At 38.6% G+C, this 23718-nt stretch overlaps 1 protein-coding gene and 1 long non-coding RNA gene across 6 annotated transcripts; one reads left to right on the forward strand and one right to left on the reverse strand.

Moving 5' to 3' along the window:
• Nucleotides 1–1201: 1201 nt before the first annotated feature.
• Nucleotides 1202–10654, reverse strand: LOC148044066 (uncharacterized). Its single transcript, XR_015697711.1, has 2 exons — nucleotides 10561–10654; nucleotides 1202–1797 (listed from the first exon to the last, which is right to left on the reverse strand). It is a non-coding gene; the product is annotated as an uncharacterized LOC148044066 (long non-coding RNA).
• On the forward strand, nucleotides 10141–22419 carry TMEM263 (transmembrane protein 263). Of its 5 annotated transcripts, none has more exons than XM_087723101.1 (4): nucleotides 10141–10247; nucleotides 13323–13359; nucleotides 17877–17946; nucleotides 20554–22419. In XM_087723101.1, the coding sequence occupies exons 3-4, from the start codon at nucleotides 17883–17885 to the stop codon at nucleotides 20838–20840; spliced, it is 351 nt and encodes a 116-aa protein (XP_087579227.1). In that variant the 5' UTR covers nucleotides 10141–10247; nucleotides 13323–13359; nucleotides 17877–17882; the 3' UTR covers nucleotides 20841–22419. The 5 variants fall into 5 exon arrangements, with proteins under 5 accessions (XP_087579227.1, XP_013909201.2, XP_013909202.2 ...); XM_014053726.2 differs by lacking the exon at nucleotides 10141–10247 and adding an exon at nucleotides 10461–10612; XM_014053727.2 differs by lacking the exon at nucleotides 10141–10247 and adding an exon at nucleotides 10722–10830.
• Nucleotides 22420–23718: the final 1299 nt, after the last annotated feature.

A 23718-nucleotide genomic window follows, 5' to 3' on the forward strand; every position in this document is an offset into this window, starting at 1 on the left:
GGACTGCCATCTGTCAACTGTCAGAAATGGTGTAGGGTCTCCTGTTTGGGTGGGGAGCGGTTGACTAGATGACCTACAAGGAACCTTCCAACTCTGTTAATCTGTTAATTATCACCATCACCACCATTACCATCACCATTGAGGTGTGTGTACGTACATGTTATTTCTTTCAATAACATTTGTTGTTTAATAGGACTGCTGCATGGAAGTGCAGTTGCAAGAGCTCCACTTCCAATATTTGTAATTACATAATTGATGATGACTATTGAAATTAATATCTGTTCTCAAATACACACAGATCCTTGGATGTATGGTATGTAGTTACAAATTAGCCTGAATTATTAACTAGATTGAGAAGAAGCTTCTTGGAGGAGCAGTGAACCATTTCAAAGGAAAAAAAATAAAAGAAGTCCAGTTGCCATGACTCCACTTCCAAACAACTCTACTTGGATGGCTGAGAATTTTCATCAACTTATAAATTAATGCACACATCAACTCATAATGAAGTGACTACACTAGGATTCCTGTACTAGGATGTAGAAACTTACACTAGGATTCCTTGATATAAAGCTGTATGTGTACTTGCTTATTGGCTTCATAAGAGTAAAATATTGTTTCCCCACTGAAGATATTACTGTTCATTCTGCAGACTTGTATAGTATGGCATATCACAACAATGATGCTCCATAGAATATGAAAAGAAGCCACAGATGTTTCCAATTATTTTATTATATTTTATTTATCTGTGAATTAAGAGGAGGATTTAGAGGTAATCCTGCACAAAGTTCGATACGATTATGTTCCAAAAACTGCAGCAAAACAAAAGAGTCTGTAATTAGGAAAAAAAGACAGTTGTTCCAGGAAGCAGCAACTTTTATTCTGGAATTATGGAGCCTTTTTGACATATGCATGAGCAAAAGGCTTTGCTTTCTAATCAGCTGTTGGAATGATTTGCAGCTGGGATCATCCCAGCATTCTAAAATAAAATCCAGGGCACAGATATAATCTTTCCAGCACAGAGGATATTGTGATTGGAGCCTGTCAATCAACATCTCAAAAATAGAATTGCTGTAACCTTTAATTTTATCAAAATATGTGTGCTAGTTGACCCTACTAGTTTCTAAATTTGGTGTATTGAACGGTGGTGCATTTAAAGTAAGCCATCTGGAATAGGGCTGACATTCAATTAAAATCGGTGTGCTTCTGTAATTGATTGATTTATTCAAACTATATGATCTCTCATCTCACGCATGAAGACAAAAAACAAAATGGGCAATCAGCAGCCATGATAAAAACAACAACAAATAACCATGAATATGAACATAATATAAACATTTCAATAAAATTGATTCTAATCTGACTGGATCCAACTTCCCTGCAGCAACAGGGAGCATCAGAGCCAACTGAGAGTCATATAATATGAGAGATGAGTGACAACATTCTCCCTCAATTTCAAATCATTCCAACTACAGAATGTAAAAGCAACTGTTTCCAATCTGATGATCTTCTTGTATTGAATATAAGCACTCCCATCAACTTTGTCTCACATATCTAAGATGTGTCATATATAGCTGCCCTTAAATTTCATTAAGTTTGGAAGGTTGATTCATTGAGGGTTAATAATTGATAACATATTGTTGTTGTTAGTTGCAAAGTCGTGTCTGACCCATCACAACCCCATGGACAACGTTCCTCCAGGCCTTCCTGTCCTCTACCATTCTCTGGAGTCCATTTAAACTCATGCCTACGGCTTCAGTGATTCCATCCAGCCACCTCATTCTCTGTCGTACCTTTTTTCTTTTGGAAAAAAAAAAAGAAATATTACATTTTGATAAATTTTCATGCTTAGTAACTCAGATCTAGAAATCAACCCTGACCATGAAAACTGATCGAAAGCAAAGAATGCCTTCCTCCTTAAAAGGCAGGGGAGCCTGAGAAGTTATGAATAGCAGTTTAAGTGCAGAGGAGATAATAAATTTATGCCAAGTCTTCTAGCCTAAATTACACTCCCAACTGATGTGGTACAGTGATCCACTAGCTATGCCAGCATAATGAACTGAAGTGTGACTTAGCTTCTGAAAAAGCAAACTGAGAAGGGAACCTCTGCCAATTAGATCAGGCTCAGACAGCATAATTTTCATGAAAAGTAATCATTTGGGGAGCGGGGGGGGGGCAGGCTGAGAGCTGCGCCAAGACTTTTGATTGCAAAAGTGGCCACCACCAATGTTCCCTCTAATTTTTTTTCAGTGTGTGCGGAAAAGTATAGTGTTTGAGCGGCACATTTTCATCCCTGAGCACCTGATTTTTTTTTCACAGATGTTTCACAGAGCAATTGATTTATAGGATCCGAATTGAAATTGAGAAAAATGGTTTTGTGCATGCGTGCGTGAGTGTGTTTGAGTGAGGGATCCAGTAAGGGAACTGTGCCTATTTAGAAAAGGTAAAAAAGGTAAATTATTGCAAACATGATCAGTCGAAGATAAGTATGGGGACAGGTTGGGCGGTAGAGAGAAAGTGATAAAAGAGTGGGAGAGAGGAAGAAAAAAGAGGGAAGAGAGACAGAAAGAGACAGAGAAGGAGAGAGAAAGTGACAGAAGAGTGGGAAAGGAGAGACAAAGAGAAAGAGGGTGAGAGAAACAGAAAGAGAGACAGAGAAGAGAGAAGGGAGAAGGAGAGAGAAAGTGAAGGAAGAATGGAAAAGAAGGAGAAAGAGAAGAGAAACAAAGAGAAAGAGGATGACAGAGACAAAGAGAGAAGAGAGGAAGAGGAAAGAGTAAGAGAGAACATCTCATTTCAACTCTGAGGTGCAAATATTCCCTTTGATTGATAATTTTATTTGTCCATTTACTATCCAATACTCTCATTTCTCCTTAAGTTCATCAAGAATTCCCTTCTTTTTATTGAATTTATCACAATACTTTGAGAACAACTTTTTCAGCATAGCTTTACAACTATTTAAAATATATAGTAATTTAGGTCAGGTTTTTAGAACATTAGTCTATTTATAAGTCACTAAGTGCAAAGAAACAGAATTCAGAAAGTTGGCTTCCCTTTTTGTAATTGCCTATTGTCTGCTTATGTTTGATAACTGATATTCACTGTTGACCCAAGAAGCCCATTGTAGAAAGAAACCCTCCCTATGAACTTTGTTGGGTTTCCATGGAATGAAGTTTGATCTTTTTCTCAACCATACAGTAGCATATTCTTTCTAAGGAGGGTATAATCAAGATAGTCCATAATTGCCTATCAATCTAACAGTATGGCGATTGACAATCTTTTTATATTTCAACTCTAACTCTTTCAGTCTTAAAGGTTTGGTGGGGAGAAATTCAAAAATTCTTTTAAAGAGGAAAAAAATGCTTGCACAATTGCATCCATGGAGACATGTATATATACACAACACACAGAGAAACAAACTTAACAAAGTGCTAAGTCTGCGCACCAACTCTCTCTCTCTTAGAGAGAGAGAGAGAGAGAGAGAGAGAGAGAGAGAGAGAGAGAGAGAGAGAGAGAGAGAGTGAGTGAGTGAGTGAGTATCCCTCCTTCCTTCAGCCCAACACTCTCACTGGCATCCCGGCCAGACGAGAGGGACTGCAGAAGGTCTCCCTGAGTCTAGGGCAGCGAGTCATTCAATGGGAAACTTACCTCTTGGAAGGAATGACCCGACTTGGTCCCTCTTTCAATCTGCCATCCAACGACCGAACGGAGAAGCGAAGAGGCAGGAGAGATGAAGCGGGAGCCAATTCCTTCCAAAAGGCAACTTTCCCATCGAATGACTCGCTGCCCTAGACTCAAGGAGACCCTCTGCAGTCCCTCTCGTCTGGCCGGGATGTCAGCGAAAGTGTTGGGCTGAAGGAATGAGGGATTCTCTCTCTCTCTCTCTTTCCCTCCCTCCCTCTCTCTCTCTAATGGCAAATCTGAGCAACCGCTGCTGGGAGCCCTTCCCATGCCTTCTCCCAACCCCCACACCCCTTCTCTCAGCTACTTTCTGCCTTGTGGACCTAGAACTGATTGCTGTCTCCAGGCTGGCTCTCCTCTCCTATTATTTTGGAAGGCGTCTCACAAAAACCATTGCGTGGCAGTTGGAAACCACGTGCGCGGCAGTTGTTGCCACGTGCGCGGCAGGGGTGGGTTTCAACCAGTTCGCGGCGGTCCCTGCGAACCGGTTGGTCGGCGAACCTGGAAGTAAGTAACTTCCGGGAACGGCGAAGGGCCCACCTGCCTGCCCTCCTTACACGGTTTTGACGAGTTCTGTGCTTCCACGCATGCGCAGGATGCATACAGCGCCTGAGCGATCCTCCAGGAGCAGCTGGAGCATCGCACAGACGCTAGTACGCATGTGTGCAGTGCGTGCGTGCATGCGCGCGCTATGCACGAGGACACCGCTGGCCCCGTTCCAACCGAACCGGTCGGAACGGGGCGAGAAACCCACCCCTGGTGCGCAGCCACACACCTGCGCAGCTTAGAGGGAACATTGGCCACCACCAGGGCAAGAACAAAAATATGAACAAGGCTAGGCCAAGAACTACATTCGTTTTTGATTCAATGTTAAGGCCTGAACACCTGGCTCTGCCAGATGGCTTGAGGCCTCAACAGGGGAGTATCACGTTAGAGGTGGTTTATAGAGTAAGGGAAAATCCCACTTCCCTCACACATCTGCCCCTCCTGCCCATCTTTTAACTGTAATTTTACTCTTAATTCTATGTTATTGTCTTTAGAAATATTTATGTTTTATGGTTTCATAGCTTTTAATGTTGTAAGCTGCTCAGAGTTGTCTCAAGGCAAGATGGGAATAAAATAGAATAAAATAAAATTAAAATAAAATAATAAAATAATAAAATAATAAAATAATAAAATAATAAAATAATAAAATAATAAAATAATAAAATAATAAAATAATAAAATAATAAAATAATAAAATAATAAAATAATAAAATAATAAAATAATAAAATAATAAAATAATAAAAAAATAAAATAATAAAAAAATAAAAAAATAAAAAAATAAAAAAATAATAATAAAATAATAAAATAATAAAATAAAATAATAAAATAATAAATAAAATAAATAAAATAAATAAAATAAATAAAATAAATAAAAAATAAAATAAAATAAAAAAATAAAAAAATAAAATAAATAAAATAATTAAAATAGTAAAATAAAAAATAAAATAAAATAATAATATAATATAATAAAATAAAATAAAATAAAATAAAATAAAATAAAATAAAATAAAATAATAAAATAGGAAACTAATTGTGTTCAATTAGATTAATTTAATTATAATTACTGGTAATGATATTTTCCCAGTATTTACTGATTTTGCTTTTTTTCATATTGAAATCTGTAATCCGACAGTGTGTTTTGAAAAATCACCATGGCCTTTGGAGGAGGAAGTATGACTCTCCCGTCACAGGTTCTAAAGCCTGCATTACATAGAAATTGTCTAAATGGATTGATTTTACATATTCATTTGAACAGGGGTGAAATGCTCTGAAGTCTGCTGCCAGTTTGCTTCGCTAACGGTTCGCTTTGCACGCATGCGTAGCACAGCAGCTGATCATCGGAACTACCGGTTCACCCAAACCGGTAGTAAAAAATGTGCGGCACAGCTGATTGTTGCACAGCTGATCATCAGAACCAAACCAGTAGTAAAAAAAATGCTACAGGTTCGGGTGAACCGGTAGTTCCGACGATCAGCTGTGTGACAATCAGCTGTGCTGCACAAATCGCGCAACACAGCTGATTGTCGCACAGCTGATCATTGGAACTACCAGTTTGCCCGAACCCATAGCATGTTTTTACTATTGGTTCAGGTGAACCGGTAACAATTTTTACGATTGGTTCAGGCGAACCAGTCTGAACCGGTAGCATTTCACCCCTGCATTTAACTCATTTTTTTTCCTCTGGGAAAAAAAAGCTGCAGAGTACAGGTAAGTCCTCAACTTACAACCATTTAATGACCATTCAAAGTTACAATAACCCTGAAAAAAATAACTTATGACCAGTTCTCACATTTGTGACAATTGTAGCTTCCCCACCATCATGTCATCAAATTTAGAATGCTTGGCAACCGGCATGTATTTACAATGCAGCGTCCCGGGGTCCTGAAATTGTCATCTGCGACCTTCCTTAGGGAGCTACTGACAAGCAAAGTCAATAAGGGAAGCCAGATTTGCTTAATGACTGCATGATTCACTTAATTACCGTAATAATACTGTAATAACCATGGCAAAAATGTCGTAAAATAGGGCATGAGTCACTTAACAGCTGCCTTCTTTAGCGACAGAAATGTTGAGTTCAATTGTGGTTGTAAGTTGAGAATTACCTGTAAACACTATTGACTTGAAGGAATTTAGTATCAAGTATTTAGCATATAAAGGTTGTTGAGATTTGTGGAAAAACACCATGTAGGAAACCAGGATATTGTGAGTTCTGGTCCCACCTTAGCATGAAAGCTGGCTTGGTGACTTTGGGACAGCCAGTCTAACCCACCTCCCAGGACTGTTGTTGTGTGGTGAAAATAGGAGGAGGAAGGAATATTATGTTAGTGCTACCTCATTTATAATAAAAAATGACAGAATAAAAATAATAACATAAAAATAAATCTTCATATGTATATTTGGCCATTTAACTGACAGTATAAAGGAGTTCTTTATATTTTGGTGCTTTTAAACATGCTAGGTCACTATCAGATCTCTGTGTTGTGCAACTAAAGTTGCTGTATTTCTGTCTCTCATAGTTGTTCAGGGAACAGGTAGGTCTTATTAATCTATTTGATAATAATAGAAAGCTGTTATATTCTATGCAGCTATTAATGGTGCAATACAATTGTCCAGAAAATAATAGTCACCCTACTTTGATTTTGCACTGTGAGTTCATTCAGAGTTCTTTAACTAATAGATTAAATAATAATTCATTCATTTATTTTCTATAATTGATTTTGAAATATCTTTTAAATCAAAAAAGATGTTGAGATGTAGAAAGAGTGCAGAGAAGAGCAACAAAAATGATTAAGGGGCTGGAGGCTAAAACATATGAAGGACAGTTACATGAATTGAGTATGTCAATCTATTCTAATAAAAAGAAGGATTGGGGTGACATGATAGCACTGTTCCAACGTTTAAGGGGCTCCTACAAAGACGAGGGGATCAAACTATTTTCCAAAGCACCAAAAGGCAAGACAAGAAACAATGGTTGGAAACTAACCAAGGAGAGAAGCAACTTAGAACTAAGGAGAGGTTTCCAAATGGTGAGAGCAACCAACCAATGGAAAAGCTTGCCTTCAAAAATTGTGGGTGCTCCATCACTGGAGGCTTTCAAAAAGAGACTGGATAACCATTTGTCTGAAATGATATGTTCGAGTAGGGAGTTGGATTAGAAAACCTCCGTGGTCCCTTCCAACTCTATTATTCTATGCTCTAAATTAACTCACTTCGTCACAGCATCGTCACATGATGTATTGTGATTTCCCCCCCTCCGCTAAATCAGACATGGGTGTGGCCAACGCATGACGCATCCGGCCCATGGGCCACGAGTTTAATAGCCATGTTATAAACAATAAATACAGAACACAATGTCTTAATGTGAAAATTATAATGAGTTGTTCTTTTTAAAATGAATTTGTATTTCATCTGAATGTGGGACTTTGCTCCAGAAAGATCTCATATTTAACAATACAAAGAAGAATTATGAGCTAAGAGACTATGATTTTTATAACTACTCTATTCTCGAGTGCAAAGAGGAGGAACCCTTTAAAATAAATATGACTGTAATTGGGTCCAGAATTAGTTGTAAGCTATATCTGTCAAATGGGACACCTTATGGCATGCCCGATTTAACAATCTTTTTTATGGCAGTTGTTAAGCTATTGTTAACCTATTTTAATTAATGGGTGTTTTTTGCTGGGAATCAGAAAACTCAAGTCACGTGATCATAGTCACATGATCATGGGACACTGCAAATGGTGGATGTGATCACCTGACCGGGAGCTGTCAGAACTTCAAACCCAGGTTGTAAGTAGTTCTGAGGTAGTGCATTGTAACTTAAAATGATCACTAAGCGAGTGATCATCAATCACAGATCACCTGTATTCAAATCCTTGCTAGAAAGTCTAGTAAATCTGAGAAAATCATTCATATATTCCTGCAACTAAAGAAAAAATTATGTCTTAAATTCTCAAGGGGACGCCTTTCAGAATTGACTGGATCAATGTCAGTTGACTTCTAACTTCAGTGTTTTAAGTGTTCTAGAGAAAATAACATGCAGTGATATGTACATGGGATCTTTTCCAGCTTTGATTGAGAAAGCCAAAATAATCCCATTGTAAACATAATTACAGAAGTACCTGTTGTACTCTGGAAGGCCATACCAACTCTCTTCTTTGAACATAATCATCTTGTATATCAGGAAGATCAATTTTGCCTTTGGGTGTAAAATAACTAAATCTTGCCTGATTTCTAGTAATCCTGTGCAGAGACTGCTTCTTTGATCATTCCAATTTGATTTCCAATCCAGGCACGAGAGAAACATTGTTTTAGTATGCTTCATAGAAGTTTGTCATCTGGAAGCTAATCCAATTGACCTCCCTACTTATCTCCCTTTTTGGTCTGTTTTTATATTCTCCAGGACCACCAGATAATTACCAGAAAGCAGCCTGACTTCTGTCTGGAAAAAGGAACAACTGCTATCACAATTTAGTTGCAAAGATAAATGCAACTTTTAAACCATAGCAACATTTGTTTTCAGGCTACATAGAAGCTTGAAGAGTCAAACTGCTTTAAGATATAGGTGAGAACTATAGATTATATATGGAAACTGAACCCTTGTTATTGTTTTTCCAAATTATTTTCAGACCACACAGCCCTAGTAAAAATTCTAATGTCTCAACCAGTCGTTGTTAAACCTGCCTTCAGATAAGACATGAATTCTGCTGAGTACAAAGTAATACCCACAATCTGCAGCCCATGATTGGTTGTCAATCCTATTTCTATCTTTGCTGTACTATTTTTTAAAAATGATTACAGTAAACGGTTTTCCCACACATTGGCAAGGCCCTCAAGATAGTAATACAATAAAGACATTGCCTAGTTTCAGAAGAGAAAGGAGAACACAACAAAAGCAGGGAAAGGATGGAGAGAGGAAAGGAAAACCAATTGGTCAGAAAGTTGCAATCAAGCAGCTGGGAATCTGGGAGAGCACTGGTGCTGAAATTGTCAGTTCTTACTGGTCAAAAAGATTGCCTCTCCTCAAAGACATCCCACCCCATAAACTCTACTGGCTACTGCTACACTCGTCAACAAACACTAATTGAATATATTGGATGCATTTGTGCTTTAGAATAGAATAACAGAGTTGGAAGGGACCTTGGAGGTCTTCTAGTCCAACCCCCTGCTTAGGCAGGAAACCCTATTTCAGACAAATGGTTATCCAATGGATGTTTTCTTAAAAACATCCAGTGTTGGAGCATTCACAACTTCTGGAGACAAGTTGTTCCGCTGAGTAATTGTTCTAACTGTCAGGAAATTTCTCCTCAGTTCTAAATTGCTTCTCTCCTTGATTAGTTTCCACCCATTGCTTCTTGTTCTGCCCTCAGGTGCTTTGGAGAATAGCTTGACTTCCTCTTTTTTATGGCAGCCCCTGAGATATTGGAACACTGTTATCATGTCTCCCCCTAGTCCTTATTTTCATTAAACTAGACCTAGCCATTTCCTGCAACCATTCTTCATATGTGTTAGACTCCAGTCCCCTAATCATCTCTGCTGTTCTTTTCTGCACTCTTTCTAGAGTCTCCACATCTTTTTTGTTTAGTTACATATATATTTTATATATGTAAATAACAACACACCTATCGGTCACCTGTATTCTTCAATGCAGAATCTAATCTAAAATTATCCAGTATTTATTCCTACTTTCCAGGGTCTTTAAGTAACAGTTTCAAAGCATCCATATCCAGGACTTATCCCCATTTCCAAGCGCTGGCTATAGGCCTGTCAAAAAGCTCCTTGACACAATCTTTTCTTCCTTCGGGTCTCTCCCTTGGGGACGGGGTTTTACTGGCAAGCCTTTAGCAGCTTCAGGCAAAACTGAGATCATCATTCATTAACGGACCCAGTTGCAGTTCTGAACTTCTGCCTGACACGCAGCTGTCAGGAGCCTACTTGAGAGAAGGGCTAACAATTTGCAAGGAGTCTCAGGTGGCTATTCAACATCCTTGCCGTAACTTCCAGCCGCGGCAAGGCGCTCAAGGTAAAACAAGAAGTAGAGAGAAGAGGAATTATTGATCGCTGCTATGGACTTCATTCTCCCGTTGGCGCCTTAGCATCGCTCTCGGAAGAGGGGGAGGAAGAGGAGGTGGAAGGGGAAGAGAGGCAGCCCAAGTTCCGAGACGGCCCGGTCGGGCTCAAGCGCCTGCGCGCCCCTCCAGAGCCGCGCCGAGGGGCGCCGGGGGCCGGTCTGGGGCGGGTTCTGCGGGCGGGGACGGGCGAGGTGCGTAGGGCGCCACGTCGGCAAGCGCTGAAGAGGCAGCCGCCAAAGGGGTCGGAGTCGGGTTCGGGCTTGCCTGGTTGAGTCCTCCGCCGCGCTGAACCGAACGGCGCGGACATCCCCGCGAGGTGAGTTTGGAAGGTGGCCTCCTCGCCTCCAGCCTTCTCTGCGCTTTGCGCAGAAAATGCGGGGTGGAGTTGCCTGGGGCATCTTCTCCACCCCTTTCCTTCCGGGGTGGAAGAAGAAGAAGAAGAAGAATGGGATTGAGGGGAGGATGAGGGGTGTCCGCCTGCCCCCCTCCATGCTTGCCGTGGCCGGGTTCTCTCGCCTCTCTGGGGCTGCAAAGGTGGGAACGAGACGGGAAGGGGGCGCAGGTAGGGAGGTAGGCAAGGGAGCCCAAACGCCGCCCGTGCAAAATTGCCCCGAGAACTGTTCTGAGCGTGGAAGGAAGGGCTTCCCGCTAGGTGCCATCCCGTAGCAAGGGGGTGGGGAACCGGAGAAGCATAGCGAGGACAAGGGGACCGAACTTGGTGTTGGGGGAAAAGGAAAGCCTCCAACAAGGAGTTGTGTTTCTTCCCTGAGCTTCTCCGAGCAGCCTTGCGCTTCCCGAGGTTAGCGTCGCAGCGTTCGGTGAGAACAGTCTCCCGGGCGCAAATTTCCTCGGATTGCCGCTTTCCAGCTCCCCTTTAATGGCGTTGTCGGTAGGTCTTCACCGTTTTAGACGTCCACCAGCCTTCCCTGCAGAGCCAGTTTGGCTGTTGCTTTGATTGGAAAGCGAGGAGAGAGAATTGGGGGGGGGGGGTGGTTTGGAGGAAAAATAATGCAGCGTCTCTAGAGGGTTTTCTCCCCCCCGGGAAAGAGAGCAAGGCACACTCAGCGGTGCGGGTGCAAAAGGAGGTAAAAATAGATTACGCAGGAGAAAAGGCAAAAGTGTGGCCAGTATGTTCTGGCAGCGGATATTTAGATTGGAGGAAAAGGGAGGGAGGGGGTTCAACGTGGAAGGGCCCGCGGGGAGGTGGGGAAAAGAAGCCCGGCTGCACGTCAACAGCAGTATGGCTCCGGGTACTGCGCCTGCCTCCTCTGCCACGTCACTGCTGCGTGCCATCCATCAGCCCTTTGTGTTTGCTGGGCTCCCATTTAGAGCCCTTTTGCGATGGGGAGGCTGCTGTTTACGCTTCTGTTCCCGGGTGTTTTTTCAGGCTTGATCCCGGTGGGGAACATTGTTATTACTCTCGGTGGAAAACAGGGTTGGGTATAATGCATGTCCGCAGATTGTCAAACAGCTCATTGGATGCTCTGAAAATTAATACTGCGCCTTCATTAGATAGTTTACTATATGCGTGTAAGTATATTTCTGCTTTTACAGGGCCGAAATTGTAAGGTTATTTAGGATGCAAGTCAACTTTTGCGTCCATAGTATGCCTTTTCAAAACTCTTCCAGGAAAATAAAATGCCTCAATTTTAAATTGAAATGGATGTGTTTGACAGAAAAGATTGGGAATTTTCTTCTTTAAAAGTACTCTGGAACCCCATGTTGCTGGGTAACAGCCACCCTGTATCATAAAGTTAAATTAGCAGCTAGGTAAAGCCTACAAAAAGATGAAATAAGGAATTCTCCAACCTCTTTGGGAACATTGCTTTCCCTTGTGGGAATGTTGAGGAATTTTAAAATGGTTCTTTGAATTAAGTCTGACAAATTTCTAAAGAAAAACAAAATGGCTTTCATTTTATATTTTAATAATATCTTTTCTAATTTCACTTTTCTAATTTCACTGATAAAATAGTGAAATGAAAAAAAATTGCATTGGACTCTTGGTATTGAATTTAAAACTGCTTTTCCAATCAAAGGGTCTTCATTGTATAATGCAGCTTTCTCCAACTTATGCCTAAAATATCTTGGATTACAATTTCTGGAATTGCCATTCAACAATTACTGGTAATTATAAAGGTTGTAATTCAAAACATCTGGCTACCACCAAATTGGAAAAGGTGGTATAATGATAGCAGTAATGCTTTAATTGTCCCCAAATATCAGCTGCTATGACTGCAAACCTTCCCCCCCCCCCCAAGAAATGAAATGGCAATAGCACTTAGACTTATATACCACTTCACGTACTTTATAGACCTCTCTACGCGCTGTTTATAGAGTCAGCATATTTCCCCCAACAATCTGGATCCACATTTTATTGATCTTGGAAATGCGAATCTATCTTTTTTGAATATTCTATTTTAGTAAGAATGAACACAATAATAAGGATTCTAAAAATAATGATAGATCTGCAGATCTCTGCACAATAAAGAGTCAACCAGGTCTGAATCTGTTTTTCAGATTTTGTGGAAACAACATTAATTGAATTTGTTTATTACACAATCTAAACAGGAGTACTGTGGAGAATCTGGACAGCCATATAATTCTGAGCAAATATTTAAAATGTTTGTTTGCTGCTTTAAAAAAATGAAGCACTATAGAATGACATGCAGTGATTAAAACAATTAAAAATCATTATCTAGTATTTTGCTTAGAATATCATATTTTCATGAATCCAGAATCTTGATTCCCAAGCTAGTTCAATGGTGAGGGGTCCTTATTAGCAAGCTCAGAGAGAGCCAAGGACCCCTCATTTCTACTCTGAGCTACAAATATTCTCCTTTATCAGTAGTTCAATGGTTGCTGCAAATATTTTTCTGGAAGATATGCTCACCTTTCACATAATTTGAGTTGCAGATATTAGTCTGTGTTATATTTCTTGGATTTCTTGTACAGTAACATTTTGATAAATCATTTTTTAAAAACTATTACAAAATTTTAAGTATATACGTTTCTTTGATTTTATATAGAAAATCACATTGGGACATTTGAATACAGTAATATTTGGTAAGTATGGATACTGATAAAGTGTGTTTATTGTTTGTGTCTATTGAGAAAGCCTAAATCTTAGGAGTAAAGGACAAGGCAGAAAAAAAATGTTTCCAGAAATACCTTGGGGAAAATAACAACTTCCTCTCTACCTCATCCAGTTTAAAAATCAAGCTACTACGAGCATTCACATGTATGTTACATTCATACTGGATACTTTAAGGACATACAGGTAGTCCTCGACTTACAACAGTTCACGTAGTGATCATTCAAAGTTACAACACCACTGAAAAAATGACGACCATTTCTCATACTTATGACTGTTGCAGCATCCCTACAGCCATGTGATTTACATTCAGATGCTTGACAACTGACTCACATTTATGATGGTTGCAGTGTCCCAGGGTCATGTGATCCCCTTTTGCAACCTTGGCAAAGTCAGTGGAGAAACCGGATTCACTTGACAACAATGTTATGAATTTAACAAATCAGGCAAGAAAAGTTGTAAAATGGGACAACATTCATTTAACAAATTTCTCACTTAGCAACATAAATTTTGGGTTCAATTGTGGTCATAAACTGAGGACTACCTGTATTTTAGTTGGCATGGTTAGGAGTAATCTGTATAAAGGAGAACTGTATTTCAACTGTGGTATCAGATTACTTCAAACGTTTTGCTGCACAAAAAGAATATTCAAAGAATACAGTTAAAAGCGATTAAAAGATACAATACAGATATTTACAAAAAAAAAAGATAAAACTCGAGTCAAATATTTTATTTTTGCATAGCGTAATACTCATCCAACCTACGAATATGAAGACTTCTTTTGCAAAAGTTTGGATAGGAAACATCTCCTAGAAACGAAAAATGAAACAAAATCATATTTTGGGTTTTATAGGTTACATTAATTTATTAGCTATCTAAGTCCAAAGGGTTTGGGCAATCTGAAGAGTTCATATTGTTGTTTCTTATTTATGCTACAAGATTTTTGTGTTATTGCAAACTATTAAACAACATTAATTCTTCCAAGAGACTGTTATTTGCTATAATAAATAGGAATATTTAGCAATTTTTTATAATTTGTTATTTGTAATTTCCATTGCATTATTGGGTTGCATAGCAATAATGAGATATATATTAAAGCATTGCACAGCTGCCTGTTTTTACAGTTACAGCAAAATGTCCCAAGGGGGAAGAAGCTTGTTCATTAAGCGTGTAGGCTAAAAATAGCAGCTGAACAACTGTCGCTAAAGGAACACATTATCAGATATCACATTGTCTAAGCTGTAGTTGTTGAATTGGCTCAGCAGTTTTTTTAGAAAATATACTATATTGCCAAAAGTATTCGCTCACCCATCCATATAATCAGAATCAGTTGTGAGCGAATATTTTTGGCAATATAGTGTATATCTTTTTAGATAGTGTGTTTTTGTTGAGTTAGGTTAATCTTTCAGGGGTGGTTGGGCAATTTAAAATTATTTTATAGTGGTAATGTTATTTAATTAGAAGAAAACAAGATAGGAACTTGTCATTCTGAAACTATGTGGCAAGTTATTATATAGGTATGTAAATCACATGAAATATAATTTTGGTTTATACATCTATAGAAATGATTTTGAAACTATTCTAAGGACAGTTGGCTACTTTCTAGATTTTAGAGTTCAGTGTTTAATTGACACTTGGTTTTAAAAAGCCAAAAGAAGCTTTAAAAAACACTTTCTTGTTCAGTTCTTGCTATCTTTTTACAGAAGGAAGGAATGTGTATAACTCTGTAAAAGACCTTTATAATGCTGTCTATTTAATTCTTCAGAGTATGTTAAAGAAAAACTCATGTTGAGACAGCAAAGGGAAGCACATAAAACAATTCACCTGTTAGCATCAGCTAAATCATGTGATCTTTTAAAATAGCTCAAAAAGCAAGGTATTGTGTTCTAATTTAAAGACAGGAAGTGGAAACTATTCTTCTGTCCGGTTAACCTGTAGACAGTATACAGTTATTCCTATTGAATTCTATTTTCCATGTTGAAAGTTATGTTAATACCACGTTACTTGGCGAAATTCCATATGATCTTGATAATCCTGAATAAGGTTGATGAAAGATTACTCCAGGGTAGTACTTCCCTCCTCAGCCTTAATGAATTGCCTCTGTAATCAGATGTTACTTAACAGCATTGCTTGTGCAATGCTTTCATGTGGCAATCTGATTTGTATAAGGATAGGCCATTTCAGATTGCTGGCATCTTTACTTTTCTATGAAATTGAAATTTTCTAGGTTGAATAGTTGAGTCATATTTAGATGCAAATCCTTTTGTTATTTTAAAGTATTACATGGTTATTATAATAACTTTAATGATACATTATTCACTGAACCTATTTTCACCTTGATACTGAATTTATCATGCTGCTTTTAAATTTGACACAAATATGTCAAAGTCCTAATTCCAACGCCAACATTACTTCAGTATTCTTAATGGGCACATTTCAATTTATTGTGGTGACAGATTAATAAATGACATGATCGCAGTCTTAACTTTTTCATATTCTACTCACTTAATACTCAAGTTAATTGAGGCTCAACTTTTCTCTAATTATTAAAATAACACGGGTTGAGAATGAGGCTTAGCCTATTTATTTTTCTTGTTTAAAAGAAAAAATAAGTCCTAAATTTAGAACTTGTTAAATTATTACATTAGGACTTACTGTAAAAGATATTGATTCAAGCAGTTATATTTGTGGCCCAATTTACAGCTTTTCCCTATTGCAGCACAGCTGAAAATACAGAATTATTATTTCCTTACTTCTACTAAGGCAGGCTTTAAGAAATTTTTCAACTGACAACCTGCTTGAAACAAGAATGCAAATTATCCTGACTCTGAATTAGATAATATTTTCCTTTTTCAAATTAAAAGCTTATATCCTAGGACAGTGACGGCTAACCTTTTCGGCATCGAGTGCCAAAACGAGTAGGCACACGCGCGTGCCAGAACACCAGAACCAGGATGAGAGCAGCTGGCTGGTGCGCATGCACAAAGTAGCCAGCTGCTCTTCCAGGTTCCGTCATGCATATGTACGCCGGACTGCTGGTATTCTGGCCAGGGTGCATGTGGATGCCAGAACCCAGAAGAGAGCAGTTGGCGGTGGTGCTCGTGCCCACAGAGAGGGCTCTGTGTGCCGTCTCTGGCTCACGTGCCATAGGTTCACCATCAAGGTCCTAGGACCTGAAGGAAACATTGGAAGTTGCATATTGTTACATAGCATAAGTGTCTCTAGTACAGTCATGGTGAATCTTTTGGGCTTGGTGTTCCAAAAATTCATAAAATGCATAACATGACTCTGCTGACATATCATATCCATATACACTAAACAACAGAGAAACAATTCCTTCCTCATTGGTGCCCTTGCACTGTTCCCCAGGATAAGCCATGTGCTGCTTACCTTCAGGCAATGTCCTCTTTCTGCTAACAGGCCCCTGCAGCCTACCCAGGACTTCTTCGAGTCTTCATTTTTGAAGCGGCTTCGGAGAATGCTCTTCTGCAGCCTCAGGAAACTCTGTGAAAGCATATCATTTTCTCACAGGATTTTTGGAGACTCCAGAGGCCACCCAAGAGCATATCCCATTTTTGCCCAGTCTCAGAAAATCAAATGATAGCAAGATGTGCTTTTGAGAACAGTTGTTGGATGTTGGTGAATGTTGGTGTAAACACTGGTGTGTCATCCAAAACTTTATGGCATGTGAGATATGGGGTGTTATACATTCACCATCAATGCTCTACAACCGTGATGGCGAATCTATGGCACCTGTGCCACAGGTGGCACACAGCCATTTGTTAGGATACAAGAGGCATTGCCCTGTCAGATCCAGCATGCATGCGCGCACTGGTCTGCTGACTTCGGCCTTCATTTTTGGCCATTTTTCGCCCGAAAAACAACCCAACGCGCAAACCAAAGGTTTGGGAAGGGAAATTCCGGTTTGCCTGTAGGGCTGTAGAGAAACCTCCTGAAGCCTCAGGAGGGCCTCCAAGGGAGGGGGAGGCCATCTTCGCCCTCCCCAGGCTCCTAGAAAACCTCTGGAGCATTGCACGCCAAAAGCGGGGGGGGGAGGGAGAGGGGTCATAGAAATATGGGTGTGGGCACACCCGCGCACAATCTCCCTGCACTCCTCCTTTTGACATGCGATGGGAAAAAGATTAGCCATCACTGCTCTAGAATATTAATTCTTAACACTCATAATTTATGCGATGGTTGCAAATATCTATAGCTTGGATGTAGGATGAGGGTGGAAGTTCGTTCGCCGAACTTGTGGGTTGGTTTCCGCACATTTCATTACTAGATGTTACTTAACATTCAGAAACCAACCCACAAGCTCACACAATGAACCTCCATCCTCATCCATAAAGTATTGTATTGTTGATTTGACTGCCATGGAAAACAGGTCCCAGCATATGCTTTCATTGACTTGCTAGTGAGTAACTTTTCAAAAGAACATTGAGAAGAGCTGGACTAACCTAGAAACTATACATTTCTATATTTTCAGGCAATAATGAACCAGACAGAGAAGGATGAGCAAGATGTTCCTCCCTATCTTAACAGTGAACCCCCAGAAGGTATATTTTACAATAACAGTGCTGTTTGCTCAAATATGATGCAGTAAATTGTTCTTTTCAAATTGCTATTCTATTCTCCATAAGCAGATTTTAATTTCATGATCAAAGCTGTCTTAAATTACAAACAAAATTACTTTTAAAGATATGTTTGTGGTATTTTGCTTGCTGCAGGATAATTTGGTCACCCAAGACCTTCAATCACTATTTCATGGCAACACACTAAAATTACTAGTCTGCTTTTCTCGTGATTAAATATCCAGCCAATAGTTAAAATAACCTAAGGTTATGCAGAATCTTGTTATATTAATATGTTGCTCTGCTAATATAGTGTCTTTTTAAAATAGCTTATGACGTGTGATATTGCTGCTAAGAAGGGAGCACTACTTTGAAAAGCTATGCAGCTTGGTTTGGAACCAAATGACTTGTTAATTTATAATTGCAAGTAGATGATTTACTTGCACAAATGAAACCTGTCCTATTCAGTCTTCCAAGGCAGTCTTGTTTTTTCCAGAATCTCTGCCACCATTGGCTTTCCATTCACATGGAGGATAATTGTATACCTGCTTTCCATGCTCAGAGAATGGTTTTGTTATTGATTAAGAGAGGTTAACACATAAGGTGGATACGTTTGTCAAATTATGTTTTCTTTCTTTCCTTTTGGATATATAGACTGTATGTGTATATATGTGTGTATTGTGTGCACATACATACAGTAGTGGCCAAAATTGTGGACACCTTTTGGGGAAAATGTACAGTATTTTTGAGGTTTGATGTCTAATAATGCCACTTTGTTTTTGGAGTAGTACCATAAAATTATATATCAATGGAAAGATAATTTAATCAAGAATGTAATGCAATAGGTTTTATGAAGGATTTGCTATTAGAATAGCAGTTATAAAGAAAAAAAGTGAAACACGTAGAAAAAATGTACACAAAAATTATCACCATTGAAAAAATGAGATATACAAAAATTATCACCATGTCAGTTAATACTTAGTTGGGTAACCTTTAGCATGAATTATTATGGCCTTACAATGTCTTCCCATGGAGTGAACCAAGTCTTTTAGTTCTTCAGCTGTTATAATGTGAAACCAAGATTGAATGATTGCTTCTATTATGGGTTTTGCTGGCTATATTGGGCTATAGCTTTTCATAGAATACAGATAATTGAACAAACCTTGTTGTATTACATTCTTGATTAAATTATCTTTCCATTGATATGTAATTTTATGGTACTATTCCCAAACAAAGTGGTGTTATTAGCCATCAAACCGCAAAAATACACTTTTTCCAAAAGGTTTCCACAATTTTGGCCACTACTGTACACATGCATGTTTCTAGCTATGCTGATTGTGATGGTCAATGTAGTTTAAATAATGTCTGAACAGAAAAAAGTATGTTTCATTAGAAAATATTCAATAGATGTGATTTTGTGAAAAATCAGCCTCTTTTGTTTAAATTGCATGATAATATATTTTGTAAAGAATCAGAAATTCAGATTTCTTAAATTTACCTCTAACTTTTGAAATAAATTGAACTACAAGTTCAATTATGAAACAGGAGTGATGAAGGAAGTGAATGAAGTGGGTTTTATCTACTATCCCGGGAAGGTGCTTGGTTCTATTAGTGCTAGAAAGCATAATATGTTGACTTTTTGAACCCAGTAAGATGTAGAAAATGGTTATAATACTGTGTTCACCTTCTAGGAATAAGTTTTAATATGATGTCAGGTATCTAAATGGTCCCTGACTGGAATTAACAAATGACAGTGTAATTTCCTGATGTATGAATATATTCATTGTGGAGTTCTGTTTTCTATGGGTGCATTACTTGGAACACTGACAAGCTAGATAATGATTTATAATTGCCATTTTATTGGTCAACATACCATAATTAAAACAATCATTTCAAACTTATTTCAACCCAGCAAATGGTAATCAGTTCCTCTATTGATATCTCAAAAAAGCCCTGATTCTGCCCTGAAACAATTTTCTATCCTGTAATTAGTACACAAAAATGCTGAATCCCTTTATTAATAATGATGATAATTAAAGAACCAAAACCCATTCAGAACTTTCTTTTGCATTCTTAGAAAATATTGAGAGTCTTTGCTATTCTCCCTCAATGCTCTTCTGCTGGTGATATGTCATAGGAAAGAGTTGTTGTAGAGCAGGGTGTTAAATTCAAGGCCCGGGGACTGGATTCGGCCCATAAGGTGCTTAGATCTGGCCCGCGAGGCCACCCTGGAAACAGTGAAAGACTGGCCCATGCTCTGCTAGCAAAAACTGAGCTTGGGAGGGCTGCACACAGCTTTCCTGAGCTTCGTTTTTGTTGGCAGAGGGTTGCCAGAGGGTTGCAGGAGGTTGTTACAGCCGAAAACGGAGCTTGGGAGCCCATTTTTACTGGCACAGCGCTCAGGCTACCACAGACGCTCCCAACACAAGTGATGTTGAGCTGCCCCAGCCCCCGAGGTCAAACACAACCCTGATGCTGCCCTCAATGAAATCAAGTTTGACACCCCTGTTGTAGAGCAAAATTTTACTGGGATTTTTCTTTCCACCGCATTTAAACTAATTCTGAATACTGACACTGTTTCTCTTCTTTTAGATTCAGTAAAAGATCATCCGCAACAACAGCCTGGCATGCTCTCCCGGGTGACTGGCGGCCTCTTCAGCATAACCAAAGGAGCTGTCGGTGCCACAATTGGTGGCGTAGCATGGATAGGAGGGAAAAGCTTTGAAGTGACCAAATCAGCAGTAACAGCTGTGCCTTCCATGGGAGTAGGATTAGTTAAAGGAAGTGTTTCAGTTGTGACAGGAAGTGTTACAGCTGTAGGATCTGCTATCTCAAGCAAAGTGCCTTTAACTGGAAAGAAAAAGGATAAATCTGATTAAAGAAATTCAGTACTGTTTCGTTGAGGAACTTACGTGGCTATGGGACTTACACGATTTGGAATACTGTAAGGTCACCATTCTGGAGGAATATCTAATGAACTGAAAGAATTAACTTTCTTCTGCAAGGAACATTAGCAGCCTGGTATCACAGAAACTTTAGATTTCTTCAGGAACTTGTCTGGTGAAATGTTACACTTGATTTTAAAAAAAAGGAATCAAGTACATGGATCTGAAGGAATGGCTTACATTTGAACATTAATTCACTTTTCGAAATCTTGAATTAAAAATGTGAAAATAGAAGTGGAAGGAATGACTTGGCAAAAAGTTAAGCACTTCATGGTTCTGATGATAATAGCTCCCTTTAAAATAATTTCAGCATTAAAGTGCTTAAATATTAGCCTGATTATGCCCTTAATTTGTTGCCTCTGCCATACACAGATACATTGATGTTCTAGCTTCAAGCCTATGGTGTCTATATTTTTTGGAAAACAGTCCTTGAACTCCCTATAGAGTCCTTGTCTATCTTTGCTTTTTCAAACTATTTTTATAAACACTAAATTCTTTAGACGTCAACTGTCGCAAGGATGTGTTTGTGTGCGCACACGCATGTATATGTGTGTATAGTATATTGAGTCAAATCATGCCTTATGGTGAAAAACAATATTTTTTACTTAGAGAATCTTTTAAAGTTTTTGTAATGTCTGACATTTCAAAGCAGTCTGTAGGAGTACTACACTTTTTTTATCTGTTGATACTGTCAAAGAAAGACTGCTAAATCTCAGGTGTAGCGTACTGATGTTCTCACCTGCAAAATGAAAAGCCCTTTATGTTGTTAGGTTGCTTAACTGAAAATTAATTCCAAGTTTACATTAAGACAATATTGAGGTAACTTTTAGCTGTAAAATAAAATCATTTCTGTGGTTTCTAGCCTCAAGGTACAAATTTGTACAATCTTATTTCTAGAGTAATACAAATACAGCAATTGCTGTTGCTGTGTATAATCTGTTTACCTGAGTATCACCCATTATCGCTAGAAATTTTGTAGAGTTTGATGAATTATGCTTGATATTTTCAATGATTATTAACATAAAATATTTTCTACAAATAATACCTCAGCAGGTAGGTTTGCTGAATGGCACCCATGACCAATAATGATAGAAACAAGTGATTTGTAGAGAAATGTATTTCGTGCATACATTTTCAAAGTTTTCTGAGCAAGACACAGATATGTCTCTTCCTGTCTTGTTCCTAATCCCTAATAAATTAAATCAGGATTGGTAGTCCTTTGTGCTCAGTGGGCTATATCGTGGATTTATTGGATTGATATCTTTAGAATCTCTTTAGCATGTTTCTGTTGAATTTGTAGCTTTTTGGTAGTCCTTAAAAAAAGACTGAAGTTCACATGACTATTCTGTATGCAATTTTTATTTAAAATATGTGTTAAAAACACACAAACCTGGTTGGAATAGTTGTGATTATAAACAATGGTTTAAAACACATAGTGTCTTGTAAAAGTAATGACCAAAAGCTGTCCCTTGTCTAAAATTACATATTCATAAATTAAATTAATCTGATATAATTTATTGTATTGCTGCAATTTGTATTTCAGCTGCCAAAGATCCATAGCTCAGTGATAAACGCATATACTGTGCATGGAAAGGATTTATATTTAATTCTTGGCATTACTAGTTGAAAAGAATGATCAAAAATGTGCTGTTGGTATCAGACCAGAATTTGCTAGCTTGATGATAGCAACTTCATATGCTCACCAGAACATAAAGAATATTTTTGTCCCAAAGGCATAATTAAAACTTCAATTAAAAAAACTTTATTGCAAGAGGTTTTCTCAATGATACTATATAAATTAGGAGTTTGTTTGTTAATAGTATTTAATTAGGTGACTGGATTAACAATGTGCCTAGATTAGAGAGTTTATCAGACAATCTTCATATTGGAAACCTTAGCTAGCATTTAGACATTTGTCATTTTACTACTCAACCAATTCCCTAATAAATGTGTATCTTAAAACATATATAAAAAGAATAAAATGTGTATGTGTTATTTTTAGAAACATACTAGAGCTTTGTGTTTTAAACACAGAATGGTTTGCATATGGAATGTATATTTATAGAAGGATTAACCACAGCGTAAAAATTGCAAACATATTGATGTACTAAGAACTGACATTTGATATTTCTTTGATGTTGACATTTAATGGGAAATGAAATCTTAAGGTAGTGTCTAGATTCATATGCTTAGAATACAGGGACGTGCAATCAGGGGAGGCAGGGCCTCACAACTATCATGATGAAAAGAAAAACAAAATTAAAAGGAAAAAGGCAGAGGTAGTTGCTGCCAGAGTCACAGTGGATGACTCTGGTTAGTGCTTAACTGCAGGGGGAGGCGAGAGAACCACGTGCCTCCTTTACTCTAGCTTTATGATCACTTGAACAGAGTTAAGCAAGGGTTAAAAGGCGAAAAATTCCTTATGCAAAGGAGGCACGTGGTTCTCTTGCCTCCTGCTCTGGCAGCAGCAGCTCTTGCCTTCCTTTTTCTTTTTACATTTTTTACATTTTTATCATGGCGGACAAGAGGAGAGTTAAAATCCTCTGTGACACATCTGGAAAAGGTATGTGGGTCGGACGGAGGGAGAGGGGGAATTCAAAATTATTATAATTTAATTTGTAAGTAATTTTTTATTGTGAGTAATTTGTGTGTGTGCGCACGTGTGCGTGTGTTTCTTTCTTCACTCTACTCAAACAAACACTCTCAATTTGAGACAGAGTTTGTTTGAGAAGAGAGGGAAGGGGCAGAGGCAGGGAGGGCAGCCTTGTTTGAGAAGAGAGGGGCAGCCCGCCAGCAGAAGCGGGTCTTTTAC

The sequence above is a fragment of the Thamnophis sirtalis genome, unplaced genomic scaffold, assembly GCF_051295495.1.
Source record: "Thamnophis sirtalis isolate CommonGarterSnake01/CBP01778 unplaced genomic scaffold, rThaSir2_p1.2 scaffold_9, whole genome shotgun sequence".
Classification (NCBI taxonomy): Eukaryota; Metazoa; Chordata; class Lepidosauria; order Squamata; family Natricidae; genus Thamnophis; species Thamnophis sirtalis.